Here is a 15,449-nt window from a genome sequence, read left to right on the forward strand (position 1 = left end):
ACTCAACAACAAGGGCTTAATGATTGCGTCAGATCGGTGTAAGGGAGATGAGGTGAAAACAAGAATATTACCCAGATAATAGCTCAATATCATTACATTTGGGTTTTAAAGCTTACCCTGACGTTGATGGTATACTGTCCCGGAGCTAGCGTTCCTGTCAATTTTATTGACCCATTTTCTTCAACTCTGAACCTGTCAGCCAGTGAGGATGATGCTGAAATCAAATATATAAAAAAATAATCTAAACGATGCGCCATACTTCAACGAGACAGTCGACTTACTTTTTCGCAACCAACGATGCAAATAACTGGTGTGTAGTGAAAAAGAAGTACAAAAGGTGCCCTAAATCAGACATGACATGAATGTCGAAAGATAGTAATTAGTTAACTCTACAATTGAATAGGTCTGTTAAGTCTGTAGCAAAATGTATTTTTTGTTTGTTGTTGTCTAGTTCTGTTTGTAATCGTGAATAAATTCAAAATTCGTCCCGTAAAATCATTGGCAGATTTGAGAACCTTTTTATAGTAAAGACTGTTCCTTTAAGTCAGCGGTGTTTTATACTTGTGCAAAACTGAGATGGTATTAAAATGCTTGGTTTACTGTATCGGTGTCCCACTTTGGGAACTCAGTATCGAAGGTGCGATATCATACGTGCATACTTACTTTGGTCCAGGTCAATCTGAACCGGAACATTGAGCTCATCTCCGTCTTTGGCGGACAGACGTGGGTCGGTGACGAAAGACGCATTGCTAGCACCGTATTTCTGAAGAGTAGTAATAAACATCACAGTGGTATCTATGTAGTTTTATTTCAGCCAGCTGATGCTGTCCCTTCATTCTCTCAATCCTCACTGTGTTTTTTGTTTTGTTTTTCGTTTTATCTCTTATCCCCCCAATCTTTCATCACTAATCTCCCGTCAACCATCTTCCATCGCCCATCTTCCATAACCCCATTTTCAATCACTCATCTCCCATCACCCATTTTTCATCATCCATCTTCCATCACCCATCTTCCAACACCCAGCTTTTATCACCCATCTTCTTTAACCCACCTGTCATCATCCATCGTCCATCACCCATCTTCCATCACCCATCACCCATCTTCCATCTCCCATCACCCATCACCTATCTCCCATTACCCATCTTCCGTCACCCTTCTTCCATCTCCCATCTCCCACCACCCATCTTCCATCACCCATCTTCCATCACCCATCTTCCGTCACCCTTCTTCCATCTCCCATCTTCCATCTCCCATCACCCATCTTCCATCACCCATCACCCATCTTCCATCACCCATCTTCCGTCACCCTTCTTCCATCACCCATCTCCCATCTTTCATCACCCATCTCCCATCACCAATCTTCCGTCACCCTTCTTCCATCACCCATCTGCCATCTTCCATCACACATCTTCCGTCTCCCATTTTCCATAACTCATCTTTCATCACCCCTCACCCATCTTCCATCACCCATCCTCCGTCACCCTTCTTCCATGACCCATCTGCCATCTTCCATCACCCATCACCCATCGTCCATCTGCCATCTTCCATCACCCATCTTCCGTCACCCTTTTTCCATCACCCATCTCCCATCACCCCTCACCCATCTTCCATCACCCATCCTCCGTCACCCTTCTTCCATGACCCATCTGCCATCTTCCATCACCCATCACCCATCGTCCATCTGCCATCTTCCATCACCCATCTTCCACCACCCATCTTCGGTCACCCTTCTTCCATCTCCCATCTTCCAACTCTCATCTCCCATCACCCATCTTCCATCACCCATCACCCCTCACCCATCTTCCATCACCCATCTTCCGTCACCCTTTTTCCATCACCCAGCTCCCATCACCCCTCACCCATCTTCCATCACCTATCTTCCGTCACCCTTTTTCCATCACCCAGCTCCCATCACCCCTCACCCATCTTCCATCACCCATCCTCCGTCACCCTTCTTCCATGACCCATCTGCCATCTTCCATCACCCGTCTTCCATCTCCCATCTTCCATCACCAATCTTCCGTCACCCTTCTTCCATCTCCCATCTTCCATCACCCATCTTCAGTCACCCTTCTTCCATCACCTATCTTCGATCACCCATCTTCCATCACCTATCTTCGGTCACCCATCTTCCATCTCCCATCTTCCATCATCCATCCTCAATCACCCATTACTCATCTTCCGTCACCCGTCTTCCATCATCCATCTTCAATCACTCATATTCCTTCTCCCATCTTCCATCACCCGTCTTCCATCACCCGTCTTCCATCTCCCATCTTCCATCACCAATCTTCCATCACTCATCTTTCATCACCCATCTTTTATTACCCATCTTCCGTCACCCATCTTTCATCACCAATCTTCCATCACTCATCTTTCATCACCCATTTTTCATTACCCATCTTCCATCTTTCATCACCAATCTTCTATCACTCATCTTTCATCATCCATTTTCTATTACCCATCTTCCATCGCCCATCTTCCATCTCCCATCTTCCATCACCCATCTTCCATCACCAATCTTCTATAACCCATAGTCGTTCACCAAACTTCCATCTCCCATCTTCCATCACCCACATTACATCACCCATAGTCGTTCGCCCACTTGCTATCACCCATTTTCCATCACCCATCTGCCATCACCCATCTTCCAACACCCATCTTCTATTACCCATAGTCGTGCACCCATCTACCAACACCCATTTCCCATCACCCATCTTCCATCAACAATTTTCCATCACCGATCTTCAATCAACAATTTTCCATCACCCATCCAAACCATTTCTCCAACGCCATCGTGTTCTTTGTGAACATCATGAATCTTATTAAACAGGAACAAAAACGACAATCAAGAAACTTTCGACGCTGCAAGTGACTTACTCCTTCCGGCACGGAGAGTGTGTATGTGGCGTTGGAACTGAAACGCGGACCGACGTCATCAACATCTGTGATGTTAATCGTCAGCGTTGTGTAGATGGTGTCACCAGATTGTTGTTCCTGTAAGACGAAACGTGAAAGCGTAAGCTGTGAGAGTGTATATGTCATACTAAAGTCAAAGTAGTTACCTAACCATCCCCGTACACTGTGAACGTATTCTGTGACACTCTCGTCTTATATTACTTTAGAATGTTCATGAAGCGAGAGCTATCAAACTTTACATAGCCTACGCATGAGGTTTCGTGACCTCCAGAAACGATGAACGTCTTGTTGTCCCAAATGGAGGTCACACGTTCCTGAACGTTCTCAAAGCTAGAAATAGCTCAGTCAGTAGCGGCGCTGGCTTCAAAACCAGTTTTCGTTATTGGCGTGGGTTCGATACCCTCGTTCGGCGAGGGATTTATTTCCCAGAATCAACTTAGTGCCGACTCTCCTCGGTGTCCGAACGCCCCCGTGTGCGCACGATAAAGAATCCAAGTTCACAGCGAAAGTCTCAGGGCTTGGAAACATTAATACACGCATGCAGGAAAAAAAAATTGGTAGCGCTGTATATACTGTATGGTGGCTCGCTTTCCCCAGATAGAAAGCAGCCCGAATTTCCACGAGCACTTTATGAATCTCATCCGTATCCTTATCCTTAGATCTCTAAAACTCCACACACTTCCAGGTTTCAATTAACTCTAATAATGTTTGGGCCCTAACCTGTTAGAATACAAAGAGGAATCGTTCGCGAGATTGCTCTTCCTATTCATTCAACGGGTCAAAAGTATAGCATTGCGTAACACTGTGTGTGTGTGTGTGTGTGTGTGTGTGTGTGTGTGTGTGTGTGTGTGTGTGTGTCTGTGTGTGTGTGCGTGTGAGTGTGTGTGTGTGTGTGTGTGTCTGGGTGTGGCATTCGTGTGTAACCACACACACACACACACACACACACACACACACACACACACACACACACACACACACACACACATGCCCATTCAAGCATGTACTCACTTACCGTTACAGATATGTTGAGTATGTACGATGTTGGTCCGCCATCGTAATCCAGAGTTCCGTTTAGCCAAACGGTTGATCCGGTGATAGCGAATGGTGACGTGTTCTGTACCGAGTAATCAGTGTCGTCATTGAAACTCAACCACGATCAAACACACACACACACACACACACACACACAGAGACACAGACACACACACGCAAAACCAGGCACGCAAGCACGCACGCTCGCACGCACGCACGCACACAGACACACAGACACACACACACACACACACACACACACACACATATATATGATTTGAAGGAAAATCAGGAAATACTGCACTCAAGTACACGAATGAAGGAAGCGGTACCTGAACTGCCAGTGGTTGGAGAAAGAAACGCCAAAAGCCTCAAACATATGATTATGCCTACTGTCCTTCCCCCAGCCCTCACCGTAGACTCTGACTCAGGTGTTGCAAAATGTGGTAAAACATGCATCATATGCAAAGAACACTTGACAGAAACCAAGACCTTCACCAGTGCCAGTACAAGAGAACACTTTGAGGTCAGACATCGCATGTCTTGCACATCGTCCAACATTATCTACATGCTGTACTGCAACAAGTGTGACCATGCACAGTATATCGGGGAGACAAAAAACAGTCTCAAAACCCGCTTCTACTTGCATAGGTCACACATCCAAAAAAATGTTGGTACACATGTGACAATGCACTTCAGTTTACCTGGACACTCACTGCAGGACATGCGGTGTTTACCCATCGAACAGGTGTACACCAACAACCCTACACACAGGCACGAGAGGGAACAGTTTTGGATCAGAAAGCTACAAACAGTCTTTCCAAGTGGACTAAACACTGTCACCAAATAAATGTCAGATGTGACAACACCTGATAGTTGATGTAACATTCCTGCGATCACGTCCGGGACGTGTTTAACTTTTGAAAGTAAATTTGACTACAACTGTGTAAAAGATATGTACTTTTCATGAACCGCCTGTTTTACAGTGATGAACTTGTATACATTGTTTTCAACCATAGGGACAACCCTATCAATTGAGAAAGGAAACTAACTTGCGTCGATCCAGAGCTTACCACATCGGATGTTGAAAACAGAAAAACAATTAATCTACTTGCTAACGTATTAACATGTCAACGCACATAAGCGGGCATGTAAATCTGCATGTGCCCGTTAATACAACAATATGTATGTGTGTGTGCGCGCGCGCGCGATTGCGTGTGTGTGCGTGTGTGTGGATGTACCTGTGTCAGTGTGTGTGTCTGTGGGTACATGATGATTATGCAGGGGTGTGTGCTAGCACGTGCGAACGCACTCAGTGGTCATGCAACGAGCGTTCATGTGCATACTATCTTTCACCTTTACTTGCCCGTTTTGAAGTCCTCAATGTCTCCCACCCACCTTGTTATCATCCAGGTACGTGTTCAGCACTGCATCATCTTTAACAATCCACTTGTTTAGAACTAGGCTTTGTTACTGTCTTATTCATTTTTGGAATTCCGGCACGCAAAACATATTACGTCATGTATAATTACGTCATAGACAGACATTGCGTCAAAGGATATTGTAAACATCGTGCGAGCTAATAATATATACAAACAAAGGAAAAAATAACCAAAACAAGATATATATACAAACAAATATGGAAAAAATAACCAAAACAAGATATATATACAAACAAATATGGAAAAAATAACCAAAACAAGCCTTCACGTTTTCACCAATATTTCGGCCTCGTGGCCTTCGTCAGGGTGTTCTATTATTAGCTCGCACGATGTTTACAAATATCCTTTGACGCAATGTCTGTCTATGACGTAATTATACATGACGTAATATGTTTTGCGTGCCGGAATTCCAAAAATGAATAAGACAGTAACAAAGCCTAGTTCTAAACAAGTGGATTGTTAAAGATGATGCAGTGCTGAACACGTACCTGGATGATAACAAGGTGGGTGGGAGACATTGAGGACTTCAAAACGGGCAAGTAAAGGTGAAAGATAGTATGCACATGAACGCTCGTTGCATGACCACTGAGTGCGTTCGCACGTGCTAGCACACACCCCTGCATAATCATCATGTACCCACAGACACACACACACACTGACACAGGTACATCCACACACACGCACACACACGCAATCGCGCGCGCGCGCACACACACATACATATTGTTGTATTAACGGGCACATGCAGATTTACATGCCCGCTTATGTGCGTTGACATGTTAATACGTTAGCAAGTAGATTAATTGTTTTTCTGTTTTCAACATCCGATGTGGTAAGCTCTGGATCGACGCAAGTTAGTTTCCTTTCTCAATTGATAGGGTTGTCCCTATGGTTGAAAACAATGTATACAAGTTCATCACTGTAAAACAGGCGGTTCATGAAAAGTACATATCTTTTACACAGTTGTAGTCAAATTTACTTTCAAAAGTTAAACACGTCCCGGACGTGATCGCAGGAATGTTACATCAACTATCAGGTGTTGTCACATCTGACATTTATTTGGTGACAGTGTTTAGTCCACTTGGAAAGACTGTTTGTAGCTTTCTGATCCAAAACTGTTCCCTCTCGTGCCTGTGTGTAGGGTTGTTGGTGTACACCTGTTCGATGGGTAAACACCGCATGTCCTGCAGTGAGTGTCCAGGTAAACTGAAGTGCATTGTCACATGTGTACCAACATTTTTTTGGATGTGTGACCTATGCAAGTAGAAGCGGGTTTTGAGACTGTTTTTTGTCTCCCCGATATACTGTGCATGGTCACACTTGTTGCAGTACAGCATGTAGATAATGTTGGACGATGTGCAAGACATGCGGTGTCTGACCTCAAAGTGTTCTCTTGTACTGGCACTGGTGAAGGTCTTGGTTTCTGTCAAGTGTTCTTTGCATATGATGCATGTTTTACCACATTTTGCAACACCTGAGTCAGAGTCTACGGTGAGGGCTGGGGGAAGGACAGTAGGCATAATCATATGTTTGAGGCTTTTGGCGTTTCTTTCTCCAACCACTGGCAGTTCAGGTACCGCTTCCTTCATTCGTGTACTTGAGTGCAGTATTTCCTGATTTTCCTTCAACCATTCCCGCAGAGGAGGATTGGCAGGGTTGTGTGTGATAACAAAGGGAACTCTGTTGTTGGTAGACTTCTCTTTGTACGCTAAGGCCTCTGATCGTGGTGTTGCTCCTGCCCTCTCTTTGGCTTCCTCCAGCGTTTTCTTCTTGTATCCACGCAGTCGGAAGGCTTGCTCCAGCTGATGACATTGCTGTGCAAAGTCCTTCTTTTGGGAGCATATACGCCGTGCCCTCAACATCTGGCTGTAGGGGATGTTTTCCTTGCAGTGTCTTGGGTGGCACGACGTATAGTGAAGGTAGTTTCGTTTGTCCGTGGGCTTTGTATGGAGATCTGTCTCTATGTACCCCTCCTGCATTTTGAGCGTGATGTCCAAGAAGGGCATTTCAACCGGCGAAGAACCCATTGTGAATTTGATGGTAGGATGGAATGTGTTGATATGCTTCTGGAAGATCTCAAGTTCTTCTGGTGTGCCAGTCCATAGAAGGAAGATATCATCTATGAATCGCTTCCACGAGCTGGTATGGAGTGGAACTGGGCTTGATATATATATATATATATAGAATGACGTCAAGAGCGAGAATGCATAGAAATTATACATGAGCAAGGGAGATCATCCTTTACTCTGTTTGTGTCTCCACCGCCTACATTCCAACTAGTGGAATTTTGAAAGCAGGGAGCACACTAGAGGTAATGGAAGAGGTGGGGGGTGGGGGTAAGAATTAGATCTAGAAAGAACTCTTCACAGACAGCCGTCAGTGAAGAGTAAGAAAAAGAAATTTGAAGTATCAGCAGCTGCTCTTGGTTGTTGAAGCAACAAAATAGAGTAAAGGATGATCTCCCTTGCTCATGTATAATTTCTATGCATTCTCGCTCTTTTTTTTTTTTTTTACTCTTCACTGACGGTTGCATGGGAATCAAAGAAGGATTCTCGTCTATGCAGAGGGCCTACCGCAGAAATGTGGTTTTCTCTTTTGCATAGAAGTTTGAGAGTTCTTCTCTGTTTTATGCCAAGAGACTGCCTGATGAGAGCTTCTCAGCTCGAAACCGGTAGCAGTCTTGGCTAAACAAAAACGGACCTTTTCAGGTTCAGCACTCTATGAGAATGCCCTTAAATGCACTTACGGGGAATTCCCAATCCATTGAGGTTGTGGAACTCTCCTCGGGTTATTCTTGTTCAGTGTTGCAATCGGCTCCGAAAGGGTTTGATTCTCCAGTAGGCTGTCTGTGAAGAGTTCTTTCTAGATCTAATTCTTACCCCCACCCCCCACCTCTTCCATTACCTCTAGTGTGCTCCCTGCTTTCAAAATTCCACTAGTTGGAATGTAGGCGGTGGAGACACACACAGAGTAAAGGATGATCTCCCTTGCTCATGTATAATTTCTATGCATTCTCGCTCTTGACGTCATTCTATATTTAACTTTTCTTTAAAAGTACAAGCGATCGAGTGCACATTTTGGCATTTTTAGCAGCGCTCTCATTATAACTTTCTATTTTGTTGCTTCAACAACCAAGAGCAGCTGCTGATACTTCAAATTTCTTTTTCTTACTCTTCACTGACAGTTGCATGGGAATCAAAGAAGGATTCTCGTCTATGCAGAGGGCCTACCGCAGAAATGTGGTTTTCTCTTTTGCATAGAAGTTTGAGAGTTCTTCTCTGTTTTATGGACTGACTATGCTGACGCAGTGAGGCATAACAGCATTGCAGGGAACCAACAGCCTCAAGAAGGTCCCAATAGACAAGTTCATGACAAGGCGACACACGAAAAAGTTGCTTCCTCCCTCAAGAAGCCCAACGAGGGGCTGGAGGAAGAGGAACAACAACAGATCCAAAGAAAACCAAGAAAGAAAAGAAATAGGACAAAACGAGCAAAAGAACAAAGACCAGTACAAGGTGATACCATGGAAGTGGGGAACCATTCACCCCCGTGTCAAGACAAAGAACCTGATGATAACATGCAAGAAGATGATCTGGTGAAACGGCTACTGCCACAACTTCGACAGAGCATCCAGGGAGACGTCACTAGAATGGCTGAAAGTGTGTTTGAGAAACGCAAAAAGATTGAGTCACGGCTAACTAGACTGGCATTGTCTAAGCTGGATGCCCAGCCAGCAGCACCTATCAGTGAGGACCCAGCAGCTTTTGTTACCAAGGCCCTTACGTTAATGGCCAATGCGAAAGCCCAGCATGATCCCAAATTACTCATGGACAGCTTGTTGAGCTTGGGCAGGACTGTCTGTGGTAAACCAGACTTCCATTTCAAGGCAACAGCCAGTCATAAGGCCCTATGTGCAATACTCTCGGGGGTTCCTCTGAGTGAAGGGGAAGAAATTAGCTTTACAAGTGACATCAATGGGGGGCCCAACTAATGCAAATCGTCCGTCTATGGCTCACAAAAGGGCACCATCCGACTCAACACGATTGCCCAGGAAAAGTAGAAACCTGTCTTTATTACAGTGGAATGCGCTGAGCCTTAGCAGCCGGCTGCCATTGTTAGTAGATCATCTGAACAATTTTGAGACTGATATTGTTGCTCTACAGTCAGCCTCGGATAGGATAGGAAACCTCCCACGGTTGGAAGGTTACTACTACCCACCCGAGGTTGCCCTGGCTGACAATGGGAGAGTACATGTTGCCACATACATCCGGGCAGACCTCAAGTACAAGCTTATAGACCCACCAATGCAAGATATGGAAGGACTTGGTTCCATGTGTGCAGTGCAGATCTCCATGCGGGGAAGGAGGCCACTTAATCTAGTGAACGTCTACTATCCCAGGGGCTGCAAGGCACAGGGTTGTACCAATTGGCTCACTCAGCTCTCGTCAGATTCGGGCAGCTGGGTAGTGATGGGGGATTTCAACGCGCACCACCGGATGTGGGACGCTGACGCAGAAAGTAGCCCTGACACTCAGCTGGCTGAAGACATCAGCATCTCAGATTTGGTGCTACTTAATGATGGCACGGCCACCAGACAAGCCCAGCGACAAAGAGACAGATCATCTGCCATTGATCTTACCCTGGTTAGCCCCGAACTTGCCCTTACCATCGACTGGCAGGTCTACCCCAACACACTCGGATCTGACCACTATCTGATACACGCGACCATCCATGAAGCTGACCCTGATCCTGCTGAAGTTGATCGTACGCCAAAGTACATCTGTGCCAAAGCAGATTGGGAGAAGTTCAAGAAGACTCTGACGCATATATGTGGAGAGACTGAGTTCAAAGACAATGACATAGACCAGTACTATGGTAACATCAGACAGGCAATCCTCAGTGCAGCTGACCAAGCTATTCCAAAACGCGCTTCTGGGCCTCAAAAGAGAGAACAGGCACCTTCCCCCTGGTGGAATGAAGAATGCAGAGCTGCGGTGCAGCGCAAACGGCGTTTTACAAAAGCATATCAGAAGAATCAGTCAGCCTCCAATAAAACAGCCCTCGAAGAAGTTGAAAAGGAGTGTGCTGCGGTCAATGAACAGGCAAAAGCAGCCTACTGGACAGATTTCTGTTGTAAAAAGGTGCATAACCAAGGAGATGCGTCCCTTGTATGGAACAAGCTGCGAAAATTCAAAAGGAAAGTGTTCTTGCCTGAAAAACCTTTGCTGAACGGGAATGAGTACACACAAAGTAATCTTGAGAAGGCCGAGGTGCTGGCTGAGACATTTGCAAAAGTCAGTCAGGCAGCTCATATGCCACAGTCGCTCGCTGATTACCGTCGAAAGGAAGAAGATAAATTCGGGCGAGCAGCAGCAGACAACTCACTGCCGATAAACCAGGATCTGGGTATCAATGAGTTGAGGAAGGCAATCCATGGAATCAAATCCGGAAATGTCGCAACCGGCTTAGACCCCATTTCATACAACATGATACGCCGGTTTCCTGAGCCAATGCTGGAAGTGCTGCTACAGTTTTACCAGCACTGTTGGGCGAGCTCAAAACTTCCCTCAGCCTGGAAAAACGCTCTGGTGATTGCTCTTCCCAAAGACGGTAAACCCCGGCACCTGCCGACAAGCTACCGCCCAATTTCACTCACACCTCACCTTGGCAAGGTATACGAAAGAATTGTAAAAAAACAGACTAGAACACTTTCTTGAAAAGAACAACATTCTTCCCCTCTGCCAGGCAGGCTTCAGAAAGGGTCGAGCCTGCAAGGAGCATGTGGTAAAACTTACAGCCCACATCAAGAAGGCTAAAGCACGAGGCAGAACAGTGCTGGCAACCTTCTTCGACATTAGAAGAGCATTTGACACTTTCTGGCATGGAAAGCTAATTCAGAAAATGTCCAACATGGGGATCTCAGGGCGCCTGCTGGAATTTGTCTAGGAATTCCTCACAGACAGGTTCATGGCTGTTAGAGTGGGGCAGTCCATCTCTCAAACACATGTCCTAGATATGGGGGTGCCTCAAGGAAGCATCATAGCCCCCATATTGTTCAGCATCATGGTCCACGATGCAGCAAATCTGAACCTCAAGGAGGCCTCATTGTCTCTGTTTGCCGATGACATGGCCCTCTGGGAAGCAGTCAACTGCAAGTCAGAAAGAACAATCAAAACAAAAATGGGGCGGTACCAAGAAAAAGTCGACCAAATCGCTGACTACATGCAGACGAATGGCTTTGAGCTATCTACCGAAAAAACCGTGTTCATGGCTTTCACAGGAGTGCAGCTTGTCAAAAGGACATGTTCCATCACCATAAATGGGGTGCAGCTGGTGCCAGCAGATAAAACCAAGTTCTTGGGAGTGACATTCACAAGCTCTCTCAGTTGGGGCCCACACATAGACTCACTTGTGAGAAAAGCTCAACGCTCTCTAAACCTGATAAAGGTTCTGAGCAGAGAGTCGTGGGCAGCCGGAAAACCATTGATCCATCTTGTCCGTGCCCTTGTTCGGTCGCGCCTCAGCTATGGCCAAGAGGCTTTCTTTGCAGCTCCTGACAGTCAGTGGGTAAAGCTTGAAAGAGTAGAAAGAGCCGCTCTCAAAGTGGCGCTGGGGGTCCCCAGATCGGCAGTCTCCACTCTACTTTACCAGGAAGTGGGATGGCTGCCACTGAAAGAGGAATGCCACCTCAGATGTGCACAGCTGGCTGTCAGAATACACTGTGTCCCAAACACGGCAGTGGAAGTATTTACCCCAGACATGGGAGATACCGACCACATGCAATACAAAGCTCTTGAATCCAAGACTCATACATACCAAACAGTGCTCCCAATATACAACCATGTGAAGGGCATATGGGAACAGAGTGGCCTGTCCAAGGAAAAGCTGGTCACAGGTGGTACTCTTCCTTACCCTCCATGGCTGCTTGAAGCCCCAAATCTGATCATGGACTATGGAGACGGCCTCAAAAAGGCAGAAGACCCATTGCTGCTAGCCACAGTTGCAAAAGAAAAGATCGATCAACGATTTAAAAGCCACCTACAGGTCTTCACAGATGGTTCGATCCTGCAGTCAGGGGAGGCTGGGTGTGCCTTGTCGATTCCTGGACTTGATATAACACGAAAATACAAGCTAAACAAGGGGATCAGCATCTTCTCTGCAGAGTTATTTGCTATCTACATGGCCTGCACACTGATAAACGATCTGCCAACCCCACCCCTGGGGGTGGTCATCCTTACGGACTCAAAATCCTCGTTGCAAGCACTTGCACATGGCACCAAGAACAGAGGAGAGATGCAAACTGAAATTCATTTCTTAGCCCACCAAATTATGACAAAAGGAACAGACTTTTCCCTCATGTGGCTGCCATCCCACACAGGAATCCGGGGAAATGAAATGGCGGACAGAGCAGCAAAAGCAGCGGCTATGTCAACCATGCCAGTGACAGACATTCGGCTCTCCTGCCAGGAAGCCAAACTGCTGCTAGCCAAGCTAAAAAGAGAGGAAAGAGAGCAGACACTGTCACAAACATGTGAAGAGAGAGGATGGATACACCTCCCCTACAATAGGAAAGGGCACCACCTCCCACTCCCCCCGAGACCCATGAGCCTGTTGCGTCGCTTGCGCACGGTCAGCAGCCGCATCTACTGGGACAAGGTAGTCTGTCAGTGTGGCAAGACTGGACACCTCACACACGTGTTTGAAGGTTGTGACACTCTCAAGGAAGAGATGTCTAGTCTCATCCGCTACAGAAGGGAGAATGCTCTCAGTCTGGGAGACTTTCTCCGCCCACACCCATCACTCGGAGAGAAACCGATGATGGTCTTGGTCACCAATTTGTTCACCTCAACTGTTGCGAGCTGGTTCTAGTGTGCTTGCAGCAGACCCAGCACAGCACAGATCCACTTCTGGAATCTTAAGCTAAATGTGTCCCAAGACACACATTTTGTAGTCCTGGCATCCTGAAAGGCAGAGGCCCCAACCTACAGGTTTGCTACCATACCAAAAACGCCTCCAGACACGGGAACTTGGGAGCAGAGGCAACAGCTCCGCTTGAACCTCAGAAACCAAATGTGCCTCCAGACACACAGATCCCTTAGACGGCCGAGGCTGTGGCCTCTAAGGTTCTCTTGTACCAAACCGCCTCCTGACTCTGCATCAGATTGCTTGCGCTGGCATCTGCTTACATAGACCCACATTAAGTCACCACCGAGTGGTAGACACAGACGACATTTGGTAGCACTGACTGCCAGCTTCACGGTAATGCGTACCCATAGCGCGGCTCTGCATGGGTGGGAATGTTCTGAGCAAAACACTATGTGTTACTCCATACCCCCCGCCCTCCATGGAACTTCTTGACCCCAACAAATTGGGGGGGGAGCTTGCCCAGTCGGTAGAGGCGCTGGCTTTAAAACCGGTTGTTACTATCAGCGTGGGTTCAACCCCCAAGTTCGGCGCGGGATGTGTGTCCCAGAGTCAACTTTGTGCAGACTCTCCTCGGTGTCCGAACACCCCCGTGTGCACGCATACACATGCGCACGATAAAGATCCCAGGGTCACAGCGAAAGCCTCAGGCCTTGGAAACACGAATACATGCATGCAAAAATATGAAGCCCGGGTGTCCGTTCGGCCAACAGCCAAAAAAGTAACCATTTCAGCACTGACCCAAGACGACCCAACCCGGTCCCTAGCCCATTTCAGGTCTCCTCTAGCAGCCGGCAGCCAGCTGTCTACATCCCCCCCCCCCCCCCCCCCCCCCCCCCGCATTTTTATTTTTTATTTTCATACAAAGCCGGGATTTCCCGTGTAACATGCCCCTAATGGCTTTGCCGTGAGGGCGTAAAACTTTCATTTTCTCTCTTTCTCTGTTTTATGCCAAGAGACTGCCTGATGAGAGCTTCTCAGCTCGAAACCGGTAGCAGTCTTGGCTAAACAAAAACGGACCTTTTCAGGTTCAGCACTCTATGAGAATGCCCTTAAATGCACTTACGGGGAATTCCCAATCCATTGAGGTTGTGGAACTCTCCTCGGGTTATTCTTGTTCAGTGTTGCAATCGGCTCCGAAAGGGTTTGATTCTCCAGTAGGCTGTCTGTGAAGAGTTCTTTCTAGATCTAATTCTTACCCCCACCCCCCACCTCTTCCATTACCTCTAGTGTGCTCCCTGCTTTCAAAATTCCACTAGTTGGAATGTAGGCGGTGGAGACACAAACAGAGTAAAGGATGATCTCCCTTGCTCATGTATAATTTCTATGCATTCTCGCTCTTGACGTCATTCTATATTTAACTTTTCTTTAAAAGTACAAGCGATCGAGTGCACATTTTGGCATTTTTAGCAGCGCTCTCATTATAACTTTATATATATATATATATATATATATATATAGAGGCAAATATTTAAAAATAGGCAAATATTTATATATTTATATTTACACACACACACACACATAAGGACGAACACACACTGATAAACGCCTAAAGTATTCTTACATTTACGATGGAATATATCAGGACCGTTTTTTGTTGATTTCTGTCTTTGTCACTTGCACTGACGGAGAAAACAGACGTTCCTCGTGGGTCGCCCTAGAGGAAAAACAGATTTGCTGCTGAATTATGCTCTCTCTCTGTCTCTCTCTCTCTCTCTCTCTCTCTCTCTCTCTCTCTCTCTCTCTCTCTCTCTCTCTCTCTCTCTCTCTCTCTCTCTCTCTCTTTCTCTTCCTCTTTCTCTCTCTCTCGAAATAGTATATTCTTGATTGTTATGTCCTTTGGGACACAGTCACTCACTTTTGACTTATTGTTTTGTTCACGAAATTATGATGTTCTGCATAATATCCATTGTCTTGCAGAGTTGATGTACTATTGCATAGTATTCTGACTCTAATTGACTCGCAAATGTTTGCTTTGCACCTTGTCATGAACATTTATAAACTACAATGTTTCATATAATGCACTTATGTACATAAACTTATACTGTTTTACTAATTATGTAAGTATGTAGTAGTAGTTATTATAGTAGATTTAGTCCCTCTTTAGGGCGAGGGCCAGATGCAAAAAAG

General features: G+C 46.1%; 1 protein-coding gene across 2 annotated transcripts in view; it reads right to left on the bottom strand.

Annotated features, from left to right (window-relative positions):
- Positions 1-15,449, bottom strand: part of LOC138958994 (protocadherin Fat 4-like) — a 104,592-nt gene that overhangs the window by 56,238 nt on the left and 32,905 nt on the right. For both annotated transcript variants that reach the window (XM_070330341.1, XM_070330342.1), the window contains exons 7-11: positions 14,884-14,976; positions 3,935-4,036; positions 2,881-2,997; positions 664-763; positions 117-214 (exon numbers count right to left, since the gene is read on the bottom strand). In XM_070330341.1, coding sequence (XP_070186442.1) covers positions 117-214; positions 664-763; positions 2,881-2,997; positions 3,935-4,036; positions 14,884-14,976 — 510 coding nt within the window. The remainder of the gene's footprint in view (positions 1-116; positions 215-663; positions 764-2,880; positions 2,998-3,934; positions 4,037-14,883; positions 14,977-15,449) is intronic.

The sequence above is a fragment of the Littorina saxatilis genome, linkage group LG2 (assembly GCF_037325665.1).
Source record: "Littorina saxatilis isolate snail1 linkage group LG2, US_GU_Lsax_2.0, whole genome shotgun sequence".
Lineage (NCBI taxonomy): Eukaryota > Metazoa > Mollusca > Gastropoda > Littorinimorpha > Littorinidae > Littorina > Littorina saxatilis.